At 43.9% G+C, this 25,045-nt stretch overlaps 1 protein-coding gene across 2 annotated transcripts in view; it reads left to right on the top strand.

Annotated features, from left to right (window-relative positions):
* Nucleotides 1-24,093, top strand: part of MYH11 (myosin heavy chain 11) — a 97,048-nt gene extending 72,955 nt beyond the window's left edge. Inside the window, exons 26-42 of one of the 2 annotated variants that reach the window (XM_014610770.3) lie at nt 39-251; nt 810-954; nt 1,050-1,256; nt 4,893-4,997; nt 5,094-5,246; nt 5,733-5,981; nt 6,248-6,460; nt 6,921-7,133; nt 7,758-7,919; nt 9,089-9,217; nt 9,789-9,877; nt 14,757-14,880; nt 15,078-15,286; nt 17,484-17,592; nt 18,680-18,852; nt 20,107-20,139; nt 23,401-23,487. In XM_014610770.3, coding sequence (XP_014466256.1) covers nt 39-251; nt 810-954; nt 1,050-1,256; nt 4,893-4,997; nt 5,094-5,246; nt 5,733-5,981; nt 6,248-6,460; nt 6,921-7,133; nt 7,758-7,919; nt 9,089-9,217; nt 9,789-9,877; nt 14,757-14,880; nt 15,078-15,286; nt 17,484-17,592; nt 18,680-18,852; nt 20,107-20,131 — 2,518 coding nt within the window. In that variant the 3' untranslated portion in view covers nt 20,132-20,139; nt 23,401-23,487. Of the gene's footprint in view, nt 1-38; nt 252-809; nt 955-1,049; nt 1,257-4,892; nt 4,998-5,093; nt 5,247-5,732; nt 5,982-6,247; nt 6,461-6,920; nt 7,134-7,757; nt 7,920-9,088; nt 9,218-9,788; nt 9,878-14,756; nt 14,881-15,077; nt 15,287-17,483; nt 17,593-18,679; nt 18,853-20,106; nt 20,140-23,400 lie in introns of both variants that reach the window. The other variant, XM_006261582.4, reaches the window with a different exon arrangement.
* Nucleotides 24,094-25,045: the final 952 nt, after the last annotated feature.

The raw sequence follows: 25,045 nt of genomic DNA, 5'->3' as shown, positions 1-25,045 counted from the left end.
GGAATATTGTTTGTTTCCATTACATATTTTCTTGCCAGGCTTGAAGATGAAATGGCTCAGAAAAACAATGCCCTCAAGAAAATCCGGGAGCTGGAAGGCCACATCTCTGACCTCCAAGAAGATTTGGACTCTGAGAGGGCAGCTAGAAATAAAGCAGAGAAACAAAAGAGAGACCTGGGTGAGGAGCTAGAGGCCCTTAAAACAGAGCTTGAAGATACTTTGGATAGCACAGCCACACAGCAAGAACTCAGGTACCAAACTCCTGAAAAATCGCTATAGAACCAAGAATTACAACAGCAGTAAAAGATCACATAAAGACACATATCTAGCAAGGTAGAAGGTTTTGTATTCCTGACAGAGAGCAGTATGTCGTCTGAGCACAAACTAGTGTGCAAGGAATGCTTGGATTCTTGTTCAGGCTGTGACAGTGATGCTCTCTGCAGATTCAGGCAAGCCAGTCAGTTAAAATCTTGAATCTTTGTAGTTCTGTACTACAAATTGTATGCAGTGATAAAGAGGTGATCTAGTGCTCAGCTGCCAACATGAAGGATCAGTGAATTGTTTTCCATTTGCTCCCTGTCCTTTGACCTGTCTGGCTGGGGTGGGCCTAGCAACAGGTTAGCATCTCTTTGGAACTCACAAGTCTTTCCATCTCATTAAAGCGCTAGACCAGAGAAAGTACTAATGCTTCTTAAGCTTTTAAGCTAAAGTATGCGTGCTGCTGCTGTTCCTGCTGTGTTGTGCAACAATATAATTTTTCATGTGACGGGAAATCTCCTGCCTGCTGTTCTGTATGTATTACTTTCCAGAGCAAAGAGAGAACAGGAGGTTACAGTGTTGAAGAGAGCTTTGGAAGAAGAGACTCGAACTCATGAAGCCCAGGTCCAGGAGATGAGGCAGAAGCATACTCAAGTTGTGGAAGAGCTAACAGAACAGCTGGAGCAATTTAAACGGGTAAAAGGAAAACTTTCCCCTTGAAAACTATTTTATCTATGATTTGTTGTGGACTTCTTTTACTCTGTGTGTTTTTCTTTGCTTTGTGCTTTCAGGCTAAAGCAAATTTGGACAAGAGCAAACAGACATTGGAGAAAGAAAATGCTGACTTGAGTACTGAAATCAGGACACTAAACCAGGTCAAACAAGATGTGGAGCACAAAAAGAAGAAGCTGGAGGTGCAGCTCCAGGAACTACAGTCCAAATACACTGATGGAGAGCGAGTCCGGACAGAACTCAATGAAAAAGTCTATAAGTTACAGGTAAGAGAGACTTTCTTCTGTGACAGTAAGACTTGGCAGGCAACAACTATTTTTGCCTTGTTTTGTACCAACTTGTGTCACATAGAATCATAGAAAATTAGGGTTGGAAGGGACCTCAGGACATCTAGTCCAACCCCCTGCTCAAAGCAGGACCATCCCCAACTAGATCATTCTAGGGCTTTGTCGAGCCAGGCCTTAAAAAACTCCAAGGTTAGAAATTCTGCTACCTCTCTAGGTAACCCATTCCAATGCTTCACCACCCTCCTAGTGAGAACATTTTTCCTAATATCCAAACTAATCTTCCCTTGATGCAACTTGAGACCATTGCCCCTTGTTCTGTCATCAGCCACCACTGAGAACAGTTCAGCTCCATCCTCTTTGGAGCCCTCCTTCAGGTAGTTGAAGGGTGCTATTAAATCCCACCTCAGCCTTCTCTTCTCCAAACTAAATAAGCCCAGTTCCCTCAGCCTCTCCTCAGAAGTCATGTGCCCCAGCCCCTGAACCATTTTTGTTGCTTTCCAATGGACTCTCTTCAATTTGTCCACATTCTTTCTGTAGTGGGGAGCCCAAAAGTGGGCACAATACTCCCAATGTGGCCCCACCAGTGCAGAAGAGAGGGGAATAATTACTTCCCTTAATCTGCTGGCAACGCTTCTACTAATGCAGCCCAGTATGCTGTTAGCCTTCTTGGCAACAAGGGCACACTGCTGACACATATCCAGCTTCTTGTCCACTGTAACCCATATGTCCTTTTCTGCAGAGCTGCTGCTTAGCCAGGTGGTCTCAAACCTGTAGCAGTCCGTGGGATTGTTCTGTCCTAAGTGCAGTACTTTGCACTTGTCCTTATTGAACCTCATGAGATTTCTTTTGACCCAATCCTCCAATTTGTCTAGGTCACTCTGAATTCTAACCCTATCCTCCACAATATCTAATACTCCCCGCAGCTTGGTGTCATCTGCAAACTTGCTGAAGGTGAACTCCATCGCATCTTCCAGATTGTTAATGAAGGTATTGAACAAAACTGGCCCCAGGACCAACCCCAGGGGCACTCCACTTGATACCAGCTGCCATCTAGACCTCAAGCCTTTAATACTCTACCCATTGAGCCTGGCAATCTAGCTGGTTTTCTATTCACCTTACAGTCCATTCATCCAACCCATACTTCTTTAGCTTGCTTGCAAGAATGCTATGGGAAACTAGCAAAAGCCTTGCTAAAGTAAAAAGGAAGCAAAACTCGTGGAAGAGGTGATATCTTTTATTAGACCAAAGTCAAAGTATATCACGTCCACCCATTTCCCATGCTCACAGAGCCAGTCATCTCATTATAAAATGTAATTAGGTTAGTCAGGCTTGACTTGCCCTTGGTGAACGTGCTGACTGTTCCTAGATCACTTTCTTCTCCTCCAAGTGCTTAGAAATGGATTCCTTGAGGACCTGCTTCATGATTTTTCCAGGGACTGAGGTGAGGCTGACTGGTCTGATTCAGTTCCCTGGATCCTCCTTCCTCTTTCTAAAATATGGGCACTATACTTGCCCTTTTCCAATTGCCTGGGACCTCCCCAGATCGCCACAAGTTTTCAAAGATAATGGCCAGTGGCTCTGCAATCACATCAACCAACTCCCTCAGCACCCTCAGATGCTTTGCATCCAGCCCCAGGTACTTATATACGTCCAGCTTTTCTAAATAGTCCCTAACCTGTTCTTTCACCACTGGGGGCTGCTCACCTTCTCCCCAAACTGTGCTGCCCAGTGCAGTAGTCTGGGGGCTGACCTTGGCTGTGAAAACCAAGGTAAAAAAGCCATTGAGTACTTCAGCCTTTTTTGTATCAACTGTTACTAGGTTGCCTCCCCCATTCACTAAGGGACCCACACTTCCCCTTGACCTTCCTCTTGTTACTAAGAGGCTTATAGAAATCCTTCTTGCTACCCTTCACATCCCTTGCTAGCTGCAACTCCAATTGTGCTTTGGCCTTCCTGGTTTCATCCCTGCATGCCCAAGCAATACTCTTATACTCCTCCCTAGTCATCTGTCCAAGCTTCCACTTCTTGTAAGCTTCCTTTTTATGTTTAGCTCACTGAAGATTTCTCTGCTAAGCCAAGCAGGTTGCCTGCCATGTTTACTATTCCTCCTGCACATCAGGATTGTTTGTTCCTGTGCCCTCAATAAGGTTTCTTTAAAATACAACCAGCTCTCCTGGACTCCTCTCCCTCTCAGACTGGCCTCCCAGGGGATCCTGCCCATCAGTTCCCTGAGGTAGTCAAAGTCTCCGTTTTTTAAGTCCAGGGTGAATACTCTGCTGCTCTCTTTTCTTCCTTTTGTCAGGATCCTGAACTCAGTTATCTCATGGTCACTGCTGCCCAAGTTGCCATCCAATTCTACATCCCCCACCAATTCTTCCCTGTTTGTGAGCAGTAAGTCAAGAAGAGCACGGCCCCTGCTTGGTCTCTCCAACACGTGCACCAGGAAGTTTTCCCCAACTCTCTCTAAAAACTTCCTGGATTGCTTGTGCACTGTTGTATTGTCCTCCCAGAAGATGGCAGGGTGATTGAAATCCCCCATGAGAACTAGGGCCTGTAATCTGGAAAATTCTGCTAGTTGTCTGAAGAAAACCTCATCTACCTCATCCTCCTGCTCTTTCTATAGCAGACACCCACCACAACATCACCTTTGTTGCTGTTCTCTCCAACCTTAACTCAGAGACTTTCAACAGGTCTATCTCCAGTTTCATACTGGAACTGTGAGCAATCATATGGCTCTTTTACATACAGTGCAACTCCTCCTCGTCTTCTCCCCGCCTGTCCTTCCTGAACAGTGTGTACCCATCCATGACACTGCTCCAGTCATGGGAGCTCCCACCAAGTCTCTGTTATTTCAATAGTTTCTTGATTGCACAAGGACTTCCAGTTCTTCCTGTTTGTTTCCCAGGCTCCACGCGTTTGTGGACAGACACCTGAGGTAACTAGCCAATTGCCCTACTTTCTCATTAAGAATGAGGAGTCCTCCTCTGGTGCCCCCTCCTCCTTGTGCTTCCTCCAGATCTCCCACTTCCCCACTTACCTCAGGGCTTTGGTCTTCATCTCATGGTGAACCTAGTTTAAGGCCCTTCTCACTAGGTCAGCGAGCCTGTCTGTGAAGATGCTCTTCCCTCTTTTCATCAAGTTAATACCATCTCTTCCTAGCAATCCTTCTTGAAGCAACGTCCCGTGGCCAAAGAAGTTGAATCTCTGCTGGTGACACTACCTACACAGCCATGCATTGATCTGCAGAATGCATCCACACCTGCCCAGGCCTTTCCCCTTGACCAGAAGGATTGAAGAGAACATCACCTGTGCCCCTATCTCTTTCACCTTTACACCCAGAGCCCTGTAGTCACTCTTGATCTGCTCATGGTCAGTCCTGGCAGTATCATTGGTGCTCAAATGGATGAGCCTCATGGGGTAGTAGTTAAAGCTGGATTGCAAAACAGTCACCTGCTGAGGTTCCAGAACTACCTGCCAGCACAGGAGTACATTCAGAATCTACCATTTGAAATTAAACCCTAATTCAAGACTTTAGCCAGGACCATCCCAAATGTACTTTGTTGGGATGGTCATATTGAAGATGTACAAATCAATAGAAATGTTATTTCTTCTTAGGTTGAAGTGGAAAGTGTTACTGGCCTGCTCAATGATGCAGAAAGCAAGACGATTAAACTTACCAAAGATGTTGCAAGTTTGGGATCTCAGCTACAGGACACACAGGTGAAGCTTCCCGTTATAAAGAGTTCAATTATCATGTAAACTGCGTTATAAAAGAACTGAAAATGACCATATTATACATTGATGATGTCTTTGTAGGAGCTGCTTCAAGAAGAAACTCGGCAGAAACTAAATGTAACCACCAAGCTTCGTCAGCTGGAGGATGAGAAGAATAGCCTGCAAGAGCAGCTGGAGGAAGAAGCAGAAGTAAAACAAAACCTGGAGCGGCATATTTCAACACTGACAATACAGGTACCAGTGGCACAGTTAAAATATTAGCTCCAGAGATTTCACAAACTCTCAAAATTGAGTTTTCACAATACACACAGATTTTGATCTCTAGATTTATTCCTAGCCATGTCAAGGCAGTGAATTTATGTTCCTAGGCCAAAAATAGCAAGTTTGTGTCTTTTAAGCCAAAAGTAGCCCAGAGAATTTTAGAGTTCAGCCAGTAAGCAGTCTCCCACTCTCGTCCTGGAAAAAGGTATGACCTATAGGACACCCAACTATATTTTGATGTAACTCCAAGGTCATTTTGAAGAGGAATCTTACATAACATGCCTGGAATCTCTGTAAGCTGCCTTGTTTTAATGATGAGTGACAGCCATCAGCTTCAGACTGGGCAAATCAGGTACTCCCAACTGCGGTTGTGGGAAGGTATCAGATGAGGCAGCCATTTGTACACCTTGGTTTCTCCTCCTATTAAGATTTGTTTTATTCTCTAAATTGAAATTTTAGCTTTCTGACTCAAAGAAGAAGCTTCAGGAATATGTCAGCACAGTAGAAGTTCTGGAGGAAGGCAGAAAGAAATTCCAGAAGGAAATTGAAGGTCTCACACAGCAGTTTGAGGAGAAGGCTGCTTCTTATGATAAACTGGAAAAAACCAAGAACAGACTCCAGCAGGAGCTGGATGATCTCATTGTGGACCTGGACAACCAACGCCAGCTGGTCTCCAACCTGGAGAAAAAGCAAAAGAAGTTTGATCAGGTATGAATTTATAGTTAGTTCTGCTAAAAGTCAGAGGTGGGAGAAAATGACATCATCTACAAAAAAAAAAAAAAAGAATGTGGGTGAATTATTGATACAATGGTTAATTTTGCATCTGCATATGTTCAGCAAAATTCAATAAGCTTTTTCTGCAATTAATATTTGAGAAGACTGATGCTACAGAAAACCCTGCAGCTAATGACTTTCCATAGTGATAGGACTACTGTGCTCAGATTGAGAGCTTTTTTTATATCATTTTTCTACAGATGCTAGCTGAAGAAAAAACCATCTCTTCCAAATATGCAGATGAAAGGGACAGAGCAGAAGCAGAAGCAAGAGAAAAAGAAACAAAGGCTTTGTCACTGGCCCGGGCTCTTGAGGAGGCCTTGGAAGCCAAAGAAGAACTGGAAAGAGGCAACAAATTGTTGAAAGCTGAAATGGAAGATCTAGTTAGCTCCAAGGATGATGTGGGCAAGAGTGTAAGTCTCTAGCATTTAGTCATACTAGCCATAATCTTTACACCTGTTTCTTATCTGCTAATTTAAATGTTCAGTGTGGGGAATTCTTCCCAGCATGCAAATTCATTCAACACTATCAGGCATTTTATGCAGATCTCCATGACCAGCTCCACATGCATCTGCAAGTGTCTTGCAAGTATTTTGCTTTGTCATCTCTAGTCTTGACACCACTAATAATCAGCAAATTATTGATGCTGAAGAAGAGAATATCCCTTATTCTTAAAACTGAAAAATATTAAAGCCCAGTAAGCAGCTTCCAAGTTGTAAACTCTCAATTCTGAGTGTATTAATACAATTTGATTTCGCCAGGAGCTGCTATTGTATCTGAATTACCTTTCCCTAGCAACAACTGCTTATTTAAGCACATACACCCATCAATTGTACCCATTTTATTGGAGGTTTTTTTTTCATTGCCTGAAAGGTTCATGAATTGGAGAAATCTAAACGTGCCCTGGAGCAGCAAGTGGAAGAGATGAAGACACAGTTAGAAGAGCTAGAGGATGAGCTTCAGGCAACAGAAGATGCCAAGCTTAGATTGGAAGTTAATATGCAGGCTCTGAAAGGACAGTTTGAAAGAGATTTGCAAGCCAGAGATGAACAGAATGAGGAGAAGAAGCGACAGCTGCTTAAACAGGTATAATTCCTTCTGGTTGACTCTGTAGTCCTTACTCAAATCCCCTGCTTCATGCTATCAATATTCGCTCCCTCTCCATAAAGAAGAAAACATCCCTTCTCCTTGTGATTGACCAATGAAAGCAGTGTAAGCCACTTTGCTTCATTAAAGAAAAAAGCTGCAGCACTGTTATGGCTGCATCTATCTCAGTATCAGGCACATAAGACTGAAACATAGCATATGTAGCAATGTAATTCTTGGATTCGTTTAGAATAAATCACTTGACTCACTAACTCTGACACAATGGTAAAAACACTGCCATGCAGTGAAAAATAGCTTTTGCATAGAACACCTGGCTCCCCTAGACCAAACCCTACTGGTACAGGTGACGTTGTGACTGCAAAGACCAATATCACATTCTGTACCACACACTCATCCATCAGGTGAGAACCAGCATTTTGCCTCTGTGCACAATAACCTTCAATTATGAAGTTAAATGAAAATGTATTTTGCCTTTTAGCATGTTTATAAAAAATGCAGGACAACCACTAGGGGCTGTATCCCATAGTCAGGTGTGAGTGGACTGGATGTAAGTGGGCTCAAGTGCTTTAGAAAAGCATGAACAAAATATTCTTTTACCATTAGCTCCATGAGTATGAAACAGAACTGGAAGATGAGCGGAAGCAACGTGCCCTGGCAACAGCAGCCAAGAAGAAATTGGAGATTGACATTAAAGATCTAGAAGGCCAAGCTGACTCTGCTAATAAGGGTCGGGAAGAAGCCATTAAACAGCTTCGTAAGCTACAGGTATGTGGTTCCCAGGGTGGAATTGTTCTCTTGGCCCCTTGGTATGATTTGTATAGTTGCAACGTAGACATTAGATGACATTTGTCATCTTGATGCTAAATCGAAATGGCAAATTAGATGGTAGAAATGATAGACTGGGGAGTAAGCATAAACCCAGATCCAAATGTCGTTGAGGCTAAATGGTTGTAATTAGTGACAGCAACATACTTGCCTGTATCCCACTACAAGTGAGACCACCGATGTGCTGTTGGCATCTGTCTGAAGAAAACCTAAGGTTCTGATAAAGAGATGAAAGAAAGGGCTCTCATGTATCTATAGGGCTCAGCTTTTGCTATGCTCATGTGCTAGAGAGCCAAAGCCAGTTTTGGCAAGCAACTAGCGCAACTGCTTGGAGTCCTAAGGTATGAGGGACCACGTTAAGTAAAGTTAGTAAAAATCATCTTATGTGAGGATGGCAGAAAGGAGGGGCTCGTGATGCCTGAGGTCCTCCCACATCTATCACTAGCTTTGGACATAGCATTGAAAAACAGATATTATTTGCTACATTAATAAGGTGATTTTCAAAAACACTGTGCCTGACAATTCCTGATCAAGGTAGGACTGAGACTTATATATATATATATATACACACACACACACACACACACATATATATATATATATATGTATATATATATATATATATATGTATATATATATATATGTCAACAGTGACTTAAAAGCACAGGAAGGCAGTCTGTTCAGGAACTACTCTGCCTCTGAGTTTGGCATTTTCTATAAGGTTACAAAGGAGCAGAAGCAAGTGCTTATGTCAACTTTCTATTTGGTATTTACAAATCTCCACATCAGCTGATGGCTGTGGCAAGGCAGTGCGAATGGATGGAAGCCAATATCTTGTGTTTATTTAACTATTCAAAGTATAGAGGGAAAATAGAAAGATACTTTCAAAATCAAAGATCTGTAACTAGCTGCACCTGCCTAACTGGAACGACTTTGCAGATCCTTCTGAGAGATGCCAATTGAACTTTAATGAAGTTGTCTGTAGAAGGAAGGTTGTGTAATTACCTGGAAATGTGCATCTCTGATCTGTTTTGTCCAGTTTTCTTTTCAACATAACCCTGATAAACACAAACAAATGCAAATCCCTGTTTTTGATTGTCTGACACTAGGCTCAGATGAAGGACTTCCAGAGGGAGCTGGATGATGCCCGTGCCTCAAGAGAAGAAATATTTGCTACTGCAAGAGAAAATGAGAAGAAAGCCAAGAGCCTGGAAGCAGAAATTATCCAGCTTCAGGAGGTAAATATGAACCTAGATAGCAATACTGTGTAGGCTGCACAGGATCTTCTGTAGCAGAGCTACGCTTGAGAGAACCAAAACATGCAAAAGCATCATATTGGCTCTGGGATAGGTAGCTTGTTTCTACTGAAGTGTATAAACACTCAGAACAAAGTGCATGTAAGCAAAATGCATCTCTTCAGTGATGCTGAGCACCCATAGGTTTTACTGGGTAAGTAAGCCCTTGCTAACCATTTCCCTCATAGGATTAAATGGAAAATAAACTGTCTGCTATAATCATTAGGGTTGTTTCAATAACTTCATAGTCCCAAAATCTTTTTAGCACTATTACCCCTGTGTGTGCTAAATGCATATGGCTCCTGTATCAGGAAACACAGTAGCACACAGAATTGCTAAGTGGTACAATAAAATATATTTTGGTCTGTTGACCTGTGAACATAGCATCACAAATAAATGTTCTGGTGACAGAAATGGTTGATATCTGTTTCTCACCTCACTGGATGGCAGTGTTTAGACTGAACGTTGACCTCGCCTGTTCATATCTGTGCCACTGGCTGTTTTTTCCCTCTAGGATTTGGCTGCTGCAGACAGGGCTCGCAAACAGGCCGATCTAGAGAAAGAGGAGCTGGCTGAAGAACTTGCAAGTGCTGCTGCTGGGAGGTAAGAAGGGATGTGACTGTTTTCAGGGGTACTGTGACAGGACGGCCCTTAAGGATGGCAGCGTCATCCCCAGGGTCCCCGCTAATCCTGCCCACACTCCAGGTTGATGCCCTTTTGATGCTGATTGGGAGCCTGCACTTGAGTCTCAGAGTGCTCTCGCTGGTGTCCAGCCAACTTAACCGAACTCTCCTGGTCTTGGCCCTCTGCCCGCTAACCAAAGCTATTCAGTTGTGTCTCATGCCCAGATGGACCTATTTGTGCCTGATTGGCACTACTCTGAGGCAGTGGTTACTGCCCATGGCCCTAATTAAGCCTTAGGCCTTTTAATCATGACCTTCAACCTCTCCCATAACCATGCCCATGCCTCATGGATGTCACTCTGTTGTCTTTTACCTTCCTTGTAGGGTTTGGCCCTCTTAGCCTTAGCCTATAGGTTACTCTGGCTGTAAGCTTCTAGCGTGGGCCCAATTGCTCCAGACCAGCTTCTCAGCCTCAGCCTCTCTCTCTGTTCACAATAAACCTCTCTCTTGCACCTCTCTGCTTCAACATGCCTATGTTGCCTTCTCTTGATTCAGGCTCTGCCCCTCTCAGCCTTAGCCCACCTGCCTTACTCTTGGGGCCAGGCTCTGGCCCTCTTAGCTTCTGTCAACCTCAGTGTTGCTCTCAGGCTCTGGCCCTAGTGGTCTCAGCCCACCTCCATCTCCCTCTATCTCAGGCTGCTGCTCAAAACCTGGCATGCCCCTGAGGCACCCCTGCGTGGCCTTCTTATCACCCTTACAGCCACCATCCAGTCCTCTGGTTTAAAACTAAAACAGAAATGCAAGCCCTGCTCTGCATCATCACTCTGCTGCCAAAGCCGTTACTGACCAGGTCTCTCAGGTTCTCCCTGGGAGTATCTGACATGGCCTGCAGCCTCTGCTCCTTGTTTAGCCCAAGTTGGCAGGAGCTCTTCTCCGCACAGAGTTCAGGACTGTGTTGCCCCTCTGCCTCAGGAACCAGGCTTGTCCACTGGGCTCCCCTTCTCCTGGTCCGGTGTTCTTCTGACCGGATCAGGATGTGTGTTTGCAGCTTCAAGAGTAGCCTACTGCTGTTTCTCTAGCTAAGCTGCAGCTGCTCCTTTGCTACCTATCCATGGCAATCTATAGGTCTCTGGATGCCTACTTGCCTGCAGCTAGCCCAGGTTCAGCTGCCTTCACCCACCCAGGGTTAGACCTGCTGCTGTTTCTCTCTGAAAGGAAGAGGAGTTCCTGGTCCCCTATTACAGGTACAAACTCATGCCAGTGCCTAGCAGTAGCCAGTAAAGACCACAGTCCAGTCCCGAAAAGCAATCTGTAACCCTCATCTTGCCGATAACTGATACGCATGCCTCACTAAATCAGTGTTTCCCAACCTTTTTCACCCCATGGCACACTTACCTAAAAAAAAAAGCACCATGGCACACTGGATGGGGCGCAGAAGGGGAGGGTGGCGCATGGCCAGCTGGACATCGATGGGGAGGGCTGGCATGTGATCAGCCAGGCGGCATTTTGGGCTGGAGCCAGGTTCCCCATCTGTGTCCACAGCAGCAGCAGGCAAGGGGCATGGCTCCCGCCAGGCAAGGGGTGTGGCTCCATCCCAAAATGCCGTGGCACACCTGAACGTGCCTGATGGCATGGTGATGCTGCAACACACCAGTTGGGAAACACTGGACTAGATGCATGTAACTAGCTTAACTAAAATTGATGGAACTGCTTATGAGGGATTCATAGATTTGAAATCAAGATGAATCCATTAGACCATGAACCACATACATAAGACCAGAGTTTAATCTAGGCAGAAGTTAAGTACATGCATGGGTGGATCTAGAATTTTGAAAAAGCGGGGTGCAGATGGTGAGGTTCACCATCACATGGAAAACAACACGTATTTTTCTCCAGTTAAAAAGAAACTAGAAGCTTTACGAATATGCTAGGGGCTGTATAATAAAAATATAATAAAAAAATAAAATTAAAGCAAAAACCAGTACAACTTTACCGGAATTAATTAAAAACAATCTGTAGGCCTGTGAAGTAGGAGCTCCAGAATTGCAGAACAAAGGATTCGTGGAACATCAAGACCATTAAAAAAGAAGAGAGTGTTGTTAACATGTGTGGAAAGAGGAGTTTTGAAGGGATCAGGTAGATTATAATGAACCATGAAGACAAGTGACTCCCTCAGCACTGCATGACTGAAACACTGCTACCACTGCCAAGCAGTTGTTTTTAAACTTCAGGTGGACCAGGACCCCTCCCCCAGATGTGTCCCTGAGTGATATGCTTAACTGGTGAGCCTAAATTTGACAGGAAACATTGAGATCAAAGTCTAAAAAGCAGGAAGGATATACGGTCACAATGATGTTGTGGGATTAACCATCATGATGAGTCGGTTAAAACAGGTGTTGATTTTGCTAATTCCTCCAAGGTAATACAGCACAGATGTGTTTTTAGAATGGGTATGAGCATGGTGCCTCCCGAGTCTGGGGGGGCACCAAGATCGCTGATGGGGGGAGAGGGGGAGTCCCCAGCAGCCAATCACCGACCAGGATGGGGGAGTCCCCCAGCGGCCAATTGCCAAGCCCGGAACCACCAGCAGCAAAACCAGCAAAACTGAAAGTGAACTTCCGGTTTTGCGACTGACGCTTCCAGGGGGTGCACAGCCAATCTCAGCAGGTGCACGTGCACCCGTGCGTGTGACAGTTGAAAAGTGTGCTTGTGTGATAAAGGTGTTTGTTGAAGGGTTTATGAAAATTAAATTGTGGGGGTTTTTATATTTATTTAGATATTAAGTTATATGTTGTTGTTAAAAGCCTAATTAAAGGTAAAACCCTATCAAAATACCTAAATTACCACTTAAAAAAGCTATAATAAAAAAAAAAATTAATTCCTAGTGCAAAAAGTAAAAAATAAAAACTAAACTACTACTTATTTACTAAACATGGGGCTAGGAGGAGGATGCCTTTAGAACTAAAATCTACATCACCCCTTATAAAAAATAGTTCCCTCAATAACCCTCAGTATATAGCACAATCCCCCTTTATTCAAATTAATAACACCTTAATTAAATTGAAAACCTTATAAAAAGCTAACCTCTCAACCCACCTAACATAACCTACATATACAAGTTACCTAATGTGTCCTACATAACAATAAAACAACATATTTATTAAAAAAAAACAAGTCATTTACTGCAAAAAAATAGTACCACCTGGACTTTATACAATTCATATTACTTAAAAGCTAAAAATAAAGCCATTACTGCAATTAAGTAACCATACTATTACCCTAAAATAGCCAAAAATTTCCTCTAAAACTATACCTCTCAACTTTACAATACCCACTTCATGGGTGTTAAATGTAAACATGCCACAATTAAAAAACTAAAATGAAATAAAAAATAAACTACAAAACCTTAAAACAAAGTCTCAGCAAAGCACTCAACTAGCTCTCCTTGCTTGAGAGGGTGAGCAAATCATCAATCTAGCTATAAACATGCCCAAGCCTTATAAATAATATAATATAATCTATACTATTCATATATCACCAAATGCCACCTCAACTACTTAACTAACCATCTTAAACATCATAATATGTTATTACCCTAATAACAACAACTAAATAATATTATAACTGTTATTATCATAAATCTATTCATACTGTACAAACTAAATTTATAAATCCCTCCCCATTTCCCAATATAGCGCATGTAGCTTTAACATCTCAATTATAGCTATCATAGTACTTCAACAAGCAAAAAGTAAAGTGTGATAGCTGAAAAGTGTGCCTGGGTGATAAAGGTGCTTGCTTGAAGGCTCTATGAAAATTAAACCAAGTGTTTTTCTATATTTATTTAGATATTAAGCTATATGTTGTTGCTAAAAGCCTAATTAAAGTTTAAAATGTAGTGAAGCCTTCTATAAAGTAAGGCCTAGTAAATTTAACAAAGCCTAAAAGTAGTAAGGCCCTGTGGTGCAGTTAAAATTACCTTATCAAAGAAATGCAAGGCTTATACTGCTATTGGTCAGTCTAAAGACAGTTAAAGTAAGGGGAATCTGAGTAGTCGTACATTATCAGAGCCCTTCAAAAGCTATAAATTAGCTAAAATATCTGAAAACCATTCAGAAGAAAGATACAGCTCTGTAAAAAGGATTAGTTAACTGTTGCCTGAATCTGTGGGCCCATAAACTTCAAGGAGCCCAAGAACTGCATTCCAGGGTCCTTCCCAGTACCTCTCAGACACCGTTGATCGGGGATGCCTGACTTTGCTGAACTTTGTGAAGAGAAGCTTGCTGTGTATCAGGCACCAGAGGGGACTGCCAATAAGTTAGACGCAAATTATTTTTGTCTGTCATTGTTTGTCTTATTACTACGCATAGTTGTGTTTTTATTAAGTCAATAAATCTTTCTTACCTTTCTACCCCTGACCATACTCAGGCAATCCCCAAAGGAGAGTTGAGTAAGGGAAGGGAATATACCAAAGTTAGCATCCTGCAAGAATAATAGAATTAAAAGACGTGTTTCAGATAGTACAAAAATAAAAGTTCCATGTCATTGGAGCATAAGCTTTTGTGTATTTTAGGGCAGAGTTCCCAATCAGCTTCTAATGCATTGTAGTAACATGAAAGATGCACACAGAAAGTTCCTTAATTTTGTTTTGGACCCAGTCACATTAGGACTTCAGCAGAAAAATACATAGAAGGCACAGGTGAGCTCTCCAACATGGAAAATGAGAAGAAAAGATACTTAGTATAGACAGAATGAACCTAAGAATGCTGCCATGTTCTGAATGAGTCATCAGCAGTTGCTAGAGGACAGAACAACTGGTCAAAGCCAAAGCCACATGCTTCCCAAATTTAAACTTGCAGGACAAGCCTCCAGGATGACAAACGTCGTCTGGAGGCAAGAATCTCCCAAATGGAGGAAGAGCTAGAAGAGGAACAAGGTAACATGGAGGCTCTAAATGAACGCTTGAGGAAAACATTGCAGCAGGTATAGTCCATGTGTGTCTGTGTTTGTCTGTCCATCTCTATTTTACCCTATAGTACTTGTACTCCTTGGGCACACTTTTCAATAACTCCCCTAAAAGATTTTACTTTATTTAAAATAAAACTGAACTGTCCCTGCCTTAGCCCAACAAACCAGGGCCCTTCAAAGTGGGCTTAAGGTGTCCTTCATAAATATTTCAGACAGAGCAGCTGAATAATGAGCTGATGGCAGAACGTGCCACATCACAGAAGAATGAGAGTGCTCGGCAGCAAATGGAGAGGCAAAACAAAGAGCTGAAGGCCAAACTTCAGGAGATGGAGGGAAACGTGAAATCCAAGTTCAAGGCTACAGTTGCTGCTTTGGAATCCAAAATTGCTTCACTTGAGGAGCAGTTGGAACAGGAAGGCAGGTACGTAGGTGCTGAAACTCAGCTTTGTGGTAAAGCCATCCATTATTGTGTCAATTAATGGAGCACAGAAAAGGGAAAGGATTACAGGTAATTTTGGTTTGAATCACCTCTTCACACCTTCCTTTTCTCTGAACCAAGAATGGAAGGGATCATTTGGCATCTGTCACTAGAGGGAAGTGGGGAAGAGTTTTTCAGGTTGTGGGCAAAGGGACTGGTTCCTTCTTACGCAATATGTCCGGGTCCTGCGTCATTATTCAAGGGGGTGGACGTGGCTTTGGGTAAATGCTTTGGGCCATGAGCAGACCAGCAGGGATATGACTGCCTGGTCCACCAGGACAATTCCTGGATCCACTGATCCATAATCCTGCCTGAGGGAGGTGTGAAGCTAGTATTGTAAGGGTTCTGCCCTTTCCCCTCACCTGATCCTGCTGTTCCATATTTTTCCTCTTTCTGACTATGGAAGCAGGGATTGGCTGAAGTGAGAAACCATGTACAGCAGGGGCAGACACAATATGGCCCACAGCACCCACCAATGAATTGTACCCTGCCCAGCCCTTCTGCCCACAAAAGTGGGAGCGAGGCACCCACGTATACACCCCCTGCCATCATATCCTATTGTGCATCACTCCCACCCTCGTGGGCAGAAGGCCCTGGTCCAGCCAGCAGGCAGATTCCAGGAGCTGGAATCCAGGAAGGGTGCTGCTGCCACTGCTGCAGTCACCAGGGACCTGCTCAGCTTCCCTGGCATCCTGCTTGCTCCGGGCTGCAGGTTGGGACGGAGTGGTGCAGGAGTGGAGTTGCAGCTGGGCAGGAGCATGGGGCTGGGGCTGGCAGCAGCGTGGAGTCCACTCCTGTGGAGCAGCGGTAATGTGGAGCTTGGGTGTGCAGCGTGAGGGTGTGAAGGAGGGTGTGGAGGTGTGGGGACCTCCCCCTACACTCCCCCATAGCACTCAGCCCCTGCAGGCAGTGGCAGCTTCAGGAGCAGGTGGGGGCACTCATGGTGCTTGTGCCCAGTGCAGGCACATGGCTCTGGCCAGCACTGCATATCACAGTGAGGGGCGCAGCCCCCACCAGGCCATCTCTATTACCGGTGCTCCCTGCCATGCATGTGCAGCCTCTGCACTTGCATGGCACTAGAGGGAAGCTCCGTGCACTGGAGCTGACTGCCTTTCCCACCTCTGGTCCTGCATGGCAGGGGGTGGGGAAGGCAGCTGGCTCCAGTGTGTGAAGCTTCCCTCCCATACTGCATGAGTTCAGGGGCTGCACATGCATGGCAGGGAGTGCTGGCGCTAGAGACGGCCCAGCAGGAGCTGCACCCTCGTTGCAATGTGCAGCACTGGCCAGAGCTGTGTGCCCACTAGACACAGCACCTGTGTGAAGCACCAGCACCCCCAAGTACCCCTGCCTGCTGCTGCACCATGGGAGGGATTGTGGAGGGTATCCCCACACCCTCCCCACCTTCCCTTACACCCCACAAATGTCACACACTCACACCCTGCCCCCCACAGCCCCTCACATATACACACCCCACCACACACACACACACACACACACATACTATACAAGACTAAGAATGTATTTTTGAGTTATTATGGAATCACCTCTAGATACACTGTGTAAACACAGATCATGAAAAAATTATTTTTGTAATAAAATTAAAATGTGCTATACTAGGTATTTGACTTTTAGTGTATGATTTGTTTTTTTTCTGATTCTGAGATGGCACCCCCCCTCCCAAAAGGAGTATTTCTCTGGGGCAAGGGGAAGGACTTCCAGTGGCAAAGGTCAGGGGTTAGGGGGTGGGTCTTCTGGTCCCAAGATCAGAAGTGAAGCAAAGGTCAAAAAAGAGAGGCTATTCATGCAGCCCTTGAAAGCTCACCTAACCTCGTTATATGGCCCTCCACCCAAAATAATTGCCTGCTCCTGATGTACAGTAACTGGTCAAACAATAATGACTAGAGTAGGAGCAACTGTACACTTGTGTTGGTGCCTGGAGATAAGTCTTGCTTCTATAGCTAGAAACAAACACAGGACATGTGCAATAGGCAGTGACCAGTAGGAAAATTTGCCACTTTCTTCAGTTTTTCCATAGAGCAAACCTATTAAGTTCAATAAGGCCTTTAATCTGAGAATCCCTGCTGCCTGTTTTGCATGTGAGAACCATCCACTTTCCTTAGCATCATACTGTCTTTTGCAGAGAAAAGCAGGCTGCAGCAAAGGCGTTGCGCCAGAAGGACAAGAAGCTGAAGGATGTCTTACTGCAGGTTGAAGATGAAAGAAAGCAGGCAGAACAATACAAAGAACAGGTAAGGCACTGTGTGATGATGGTCCAGCCAGGGGGGGAAAGGGACTCTGAGCTAGTTAGTTAAGGAGCCAGGCAAAAGGTTGCCCTGGAGCAGAACCCTGTGTCCTGCTTCATTGTGTAGATGGTTAAAGTCACTAAAAAGGAAAAATAACTAGTCATTTCAGTAAAGCTCTTTTCTGGAGTCAGGCGGGACAGCAGGAGCCTCCATCTTCCATACTAAGGCAATGGCCAAACCATTGGCCCTGTCAAACTAGCCAATTACAACAGCCTGGCTGATTGTGGGAGTTAGGCCTTACTGGTAGCAGGTGCTTGTCCCATTTGCCCTCTATACTGGGCTCCAGATGAACGCCATAATCTGCCCCAACACCTAAGAGCTTCATTTCAAGCTACCCATACCAGACAGCCCAAAAGAACTGTTAGCCTGTGGGCCGTCACAGTGAGAGGCAGATGCAACTCTTGAAGGGCTACAGCCAAAACGTACATCAAAAGGGAAAATGGGATGCCAGTAAAATAAAGGGCTGTCCCCTTACCCTCACCCTCAGGATCAGAAGAAACTTCCATAAGCAAAACCTGCTCCTGCCAAGTTGTCATTCAACTACTTTTATTTATTTATTTTAGGATTTCAACTTTTAAATCAGGCGGTGGTTCATTCAGATCCTCTGCCAGTATAAAGAAAAAGCTAAGTTAAAACTCTCCCATCTTATAACAGTTACCTCACTGGAATTGCCAGTTTGAGATGTAGGATCATATGCATTGTTTTCCTAGTTAGTACAGACTCTTTAAGCATAGATTTAAATAGTTGAAAAAGACAAAATTAAAATTTTGTACAAGCCCAAATCCTATACAATGTTATTCTTATGCAGTCTTACAAAGTCTTATCTGTGGCAGGCATGGCTTACTTATCCTCCAGTTGTCATCTCTGCAGCAGGCATTTTCCATTTGCAGTGATTCATAATTTTTACAAACATCTCAATAGCAAAGTGTCTTGGGAACAAACCAGCACAGACTAGTACAGCCAGAGGAGGATAGGACAGACCTATTTAAATGAAACTTGAAGCTCTTTAGCATTACTTTTATTCCTCACTTAGGCTGACAAGAGCAATGTACGAGTCAAACAGCTGAAAAGGCAACTGGAGGAGGCTGAAGAAGAGTCCCAGCGCATCAATGCAAATCGCAGGAAACTGCAGCGAGAGCTGGATGAAGCCACTGAGAGCAGTGAGGCCCTAGGCCGGGAGGTGGCAACACTGAAGAACAAACTCAGGTAAGGCAGCTTTGTGTTCGTTAGCTATTTTCTCTACCTCCGATGAGAGATTTCGAATTCTAAACCATAGGGAGACTAGCTCCACTGCTCCAGGTTTCTTGAGTCTCTACATCAGCATAATGAAAATGGGCACCTCTGGCATGAAAGACTTGCGGTGAAATCATGATCCCACTGAATTGAAAAGGTTCAGGAGTCTACCTCTGGGATGAAATACATGGCCTTGGCTTTACTCTTCTCCTATTGAAGGTAATGGTAAAACATGTCTTGGCTTCAGTAGGAACAGTTAGGCCAGTGCTGAATACTTGTGAAAATGCCACCTATGATTTAATATAAGAACTGAGACCCCTGATAGTAGTTATGAATATGTGCAGATGCAGCTAGTTTACTTTTTTTTTTAAAGTAGCTCCCTCCACATGCATATGCATATGTCCACTGACTGTAAAGGGGTACCTTGTCATTCAGAGACTTGTTGAGGGCTGTAGGAGTCAAAGAAAGCACATTAGGCTCTGTGTCATAGCTAAAATGGCTGCAGTTTGGATTATGCCATGTGGGTTTCTGCTCAGGCCAGTTGTGCATGGGAAGTGTCAAGCTGTCACTTTCATCTGTTCATTAAACAAGTAAAAATCTCATACAACATTCACTAGTTGCCTTCCTGAGCTTTGATACTGCCTGTGGGACAGACCTCACCCATGGAGCTGTTCCATGCAGCCCACTGGGCTACAGGGAGAAGGGGGATATGGCCTGTGACAGATGCAAGGCCACTGGCCCCTCTGGATGTGACCTTCAGTGGCAGAAGGGCAAGCAAGGGTTGTACAACACAGCTCTTGGTTGCCCTGCCATCGCCTCAGCATCTCAAATCCAGCCTAGGAAGAGCCTCATGGATGAGATCGAGCCCCAGGCTCATGGTGAGTTTGACACCTCTGCTTTAATTCAAAGCTCTTGATCCTGTTATACCACCAGTGACATGAAGAGGCTCTGAAGGGAAGCTTCTGCCTCTGCAGCATTTTTGTAAAACTTCAGTTCATGACCTTTAACAAAGAAATTAAACATGAAACTGAAGGAGATGCCGATTCAGACCCTTCCCCCTGGTTTCCCAGGGAGGGAGTGATTTCTAGGTAATACATCAGGGTTGATTTCAACTTGCTGTGCAATAATTTGCTCTAATGTACTTTGTTTAATTAAAGTAACTTACATTCATTTGATCCTGACCATGTGCTTAGCATAACTGCACGGGACTCTTTCTCTCTGTTTCAGAGGGCCCCAGGAACCTCCGCAGTGACTAAGCAGGTACCATGCCTTCAACTTTGCAGCTAGCTTGGTGTTGCATAAATTTCCATTCTCCTTTTGCCTGAGCAAATTTGATGTAAGATTTCTGCAAACCATGAAGGCTTGGATATCTTGGCAACAATTTGATCAAAAGAGACAAATATTACAATAAGCCATTTTCCATAAGCTGCTTGTCCAGTTATTCATCCTCCTTACAGCTAGGTTGTGTTACAACGTGGACTTTTTGTTACATTTGCACTTTTCGTAAGCTCTTCCAGCAGAGTCCCTACAAGTTGCTCTGATTTTTATTTCTGCATGAAACTTCTCTTCCTTGCATCTCTTAAAGTCACAACCAAATGTGAACATTTTCACAAACAAAATAGCGTTGATGAATAAAAATGGTAAGAGTATTCCAGGCACATTATGGGATAAGAATGGACCTGTTGCAGCATGCTGTTAGAACTGCACAATGCCACCCATTTATATTTAATACTGCACATGGTAAATATTTTAAAATATTTTAATCAGTAGATAAAAATGTATTTGCTTTGGAAAGAATTTACCATCATGGAGTCTGGTACAGTTACCCCACCTAATTTAAGATAAGATGAGACTGCACCCTCCACTACACAGCAATATGTGCCTGCATTGCTTATAGTTATCATGCATGCTTTTAGAGCTGCTATTTGCATATTTTATGATGCGTGACTATATCATGGAATGTAGGATGGAGAAAATGCTGTTTAAAACATACCAGTATCCCAATTTGGACGGCTTGATACTTCAATTTAACACAGCATCATATTAGTGACACCCTGTCTGGATTAGCTTTTTGCAAAGAGCAGAAGTGATTCTAAGTAATTAGTATTCTGTAATATTTGTGTACCTTCTCTTTTGCAAATGCCAGGCCTTGCTGCTGTTACAAAAATATTTAAAGATGGCATTTTGTCCTAGCAACTGCAGTTAGTCAGTTTCAGCTTTTTGTGTCCAATGAAATGATGACGAGTCATGATGTAGTGCTTGTTCAAAGGCAGACCAGATGGAGAGTGAAATATCCGGCATAATTAAAGGCTGGAAAGGTTTTTCTAGTTTGTATTATAGGGGATATAGGAGCCTCACCCCCAAACAACAATCTTTCTCCTACATTCATTTAAGTTGCACCTGTTAGTTTAAAATTGTGGTTAATAATCTATTTGTTAAACAAGTACAAATGGTTTAAGAACAGACATTTTCAGAAAGACAAAACTTCAATTATATCCCATTATCTTAAGCTGAATATAAGAGTATGTGTCTGTACTGGTTTAAAACACTGATATACATTAAATCATTGTAATTTATATATGTTAATAGTGGCATTAATTCCACATTTAAACAGCACTTCAGTATCATGTTTAAGAGTAGAAGTAAATTTCAGATAAGGCACCTGTTACAGCCAAATGGCTAATGATGCTTATGCAGACATGGTCCTTGCTTTCACTAGCTCTAGTTCTTAAACAAGACATTATTACCTGGCTGATTGCTTGCTATAGCAGACTCACGGCAAAATGAAAGCTTTTTAAGTTAGAGCAGTAGCTATTAAAGCTATTAAATCTACATATGGAAGATTCCACAAGAGAAATGCCAGTTTTGAGCTACTTGGAAAAGCTGAGAATCCAGCCAATATTTTTGCCTACTTGCCTATTAGGGAGACTAACCTTTGGGCCTGAATAGTCGTGAAACTGACTGACTTGTTCACAAGGACAAGATAAACCTTTAAGTATTTATGCATGATTGCTGTACCAAAGTGTGCAGCTGGATGTGTTTAACTTCCCATTAATAATCACTGCACAAGGTTCAGTGATCATGAATTTGTTCCCTTGCTTATGTCTACCCTGAAGCCTTTACAAAAGGTTTGCTTAACAAGGAGCAAATGATAAAGGCCACATTCCATTCCTGCCTTGCTGCAGTAGTATCACTGGCTGAGAAGACATCTTCCTTTTCTTCTTCCTCTACCTGCAGTGGCTCAGTTCCTCCTTCCTCCCTGCCCTCCCTCTGTTTGGTTGGTGGCAGAAGTTTCCCCATGCCTGTTGTGAAAGTAGGAAATGTATTTTGGGATGGGAGGGGAGAAGCCGAATACAGCAGGCTCAGCAGCTTCTTGGCCAGAAGCTTGTCATCCTGGCCATTGATACGTGAGGCCCGGCCATAGATCCTAGGCAGGAACAGAACATTGCCACATTCTGGATTTCTCCTCCTCACCCATGAAGCGAGCCCAGGGAAGCTCCTCAGTCCCTTAGATGAAACAGGCTGCAGCTCTGAGGTAGAACGCACTATAGGACCCCACTGCCAGGGGTGTAGGCATGCACCATTCAGGAAAGCAGGATTATCCCTCTACAATGTCCCCGCTCTGAGATAGCAGCAGGTATGTGCCACTGTCTTGCCACCAGATGCGCTCCTGGTCCGCTCCTACACACAGGGCATAGTAGCTGCTGCACATATAAAACACGAGGACTCAGCAAGACATTCGCTGCGTGCGTCTGATTGTGCCTGAGCTTTTCAAAAAGGAAACTAAGCATGAGACATTCCCAGAACACAGGCTGGGATTTTTGCATGCACCAGGCAGAAAACCCAGGCCATGACTCACCAGCTCTACCTGTCTAGTTGCATCCACCCACAGGAAGTACCAGGCAGACGCACAAGTTACAGGAAGTTGCTGTAGAGCAGGATTCAGCAACATAGAGCCACTGGATCTAGCCTGTGGAGCCAGAAGCTTTGCTTCTGCCTGCACTCATGCTGGGCAGCAAGAAACTGCACTGGGGCCAGGAAGCTAGAAATTGTACTGTGATCACCACTCTTCCCCACCCTCTGCTCTCTGGCTGCAGCACAGGCACAACTTCCAACCATAGGAACAGCTGTGCAGCTTCCAGGTTGGGAGAGCAGGCCGTGGGGATGTGGAAGCAGTATGGATGCAGCTTCCCTCCAGCCAGGCAGCAGCAGGCTGGAAAAGGTGGCAGCGGTGCCAGCACAACTCCCAACTGCCTGGCCCCACACAGCCACAGGCAAATTCCCCTTGCTGCTGATATACCACAGACACCACCTGATCCATGCCAGACTGGAGCCTGGTTGTTCTGGTCTGCACCTTGAAAAGGGTGCCAATCCCGGTCTTAGAGCCCTGCTGTTTGGGGCTTGTTTATTGCATTAAAGATACTCAGTCCCACTGGTGCTGCTCCCAAGCTTCAGGCACTTAGGTCAGCTTTGGATTGTGAAGCATTTCAGTGATCTAATGCCTATTTTTTCTCGCTGCAGGAGGGGAAATGAGCCCCCAACTTTTGCCCCTGCCCGTAGATCTGGAGGCAGAAAAGTAATTGAAAATGCATCAGAAGTTTCAGAAGAGGAAGCCGATTCAAGAGATGGCGACTTCAATGGAACAAAAGCCAGTGAATAGATAACACGCTTGCCAATTACACTGCAGCAAGGGGGGAGGGAAGACCACATCTAGCACTGTATTCATCTACTTTTAGTTCCAAAGCCACACACACTCCTATGGTGATAGAAGCACAGCTGTCTTCTCTCCAGTCTATAAACTGAAGTTGTGTTGCAAACAACTGTTTATCAGGAAATGTATTTTGAAACAGGTTTTCTTTAAATTAAGAGTAATTCACCTTAGGATTTTCAGAATGAAATTGAATTCTAGAGTGTGAGACCATTTAAATCCCAGTGGACTGCAGTTCACACAACCACAAGAGTGTTACAGAAAAAGCCATTGTCCAGTTAAACCTTTCCTAATCCAGTCTACCCTTCATTTTGTCTCAACTATTCAATTACTATAGGCATTCTCTTCTGGAAGCTACACCCCCTGATGCACCATTCACAAAATGGAAGTGCCTTCTTTAATCACTGATTGAAAAATAAAATATAATTTGTTCAAAGCCAAATATTACTGTTTCATGTGCACCTTGGATGTGCTCACACACTAATAAATGGTTATCAATCACTAGAGTTAAGTATTTTTCTCTTCAGGTCTCACTGGGGTGCAGTATGATACACTGGAAGGGAACTTAATTGGCTTCTGAGCTTCTTCAAAATCAAAATGCCCTTTCCCAAATGTCTAAATTTGTATGGGCTGATTTGTATGGCAAAAAGTGTTTTGCAATGAGCAGGGCAAAAGGGCTATGAATAAAAACAGCTTCTAGAGCATTTTATACTGCATCTAGCAGTTGATAAAACCCACAAACTGCTACATTTAGTGCAGTGATCCATACCATGCCACTGTGCACTTTAAGTGACTACCTTATTGGCATTTATCACTGCTTGAGAGTTATAATGGTACTGCCACTTCAAGGGACTTCCAGGAACTAATGGATTGGTACCCATTATTTCCAGCAGCTGAAGGCAGTAGTATTATGTACTGTGGGCCCACACACAGCCCATGCAGTGGAAATAGAAGTGTAGAATGTTAAACACTATAGATTTTAATGCAGATGACCTTTAAACAGCGTAAATACAAGAAGAGTCCAAGCCTGCTCTACCAGCAGGCACAGGGTCTAGGAAGTAATATCCATCTAGCTGCCTCAAACTGAATACAGATCAACACTTAAAAAATAAATTACACTCCCTTGCGCCCACAGAATTAGTCCAAGGTGTTCAGAGGCAGCTGTATTCTCCCTGCTTAAAAAAGCAAGTAAGAATGCAGCTGGAGGGGGGTTTTTTGGAAAAGCTGGCACCAAACTGGTGCAGGGCAGTAATCATTGCTTAGCCACTTGGATTACACCCCTCACCATTGTTCTCTTACACTCCAGCCGGCAATGTGGAAAAATGGAAGAAGTTTGGCTTCAAACAGCTGATATAAAGCAGCCTTACTCACAGGGGCCAAGAGCTGAACCTGTCACTGGATGCTGGGTTCTTCCAGAGACAGTGTCACGTGTATGTCTGCAAAGGCACCAAGGAAAAA

The sequence above is a fragment of the Alligator mississippiensis genome, chromosome 13, assembly GCF_030867095.1.
Source record: "Alligator mississippiensis isolate rAllMis1 chromosome 13, rAllMis1, whole genome shotgun sequence".
NCBI lineage: Eukaryota > Metazoa > Chordata > Crocodylia > Alligatoridae > Alligator > Alligator mississippiensis.
This window is presented reverse-complemented; position numbering and strand designations above follow the sequence as displayed.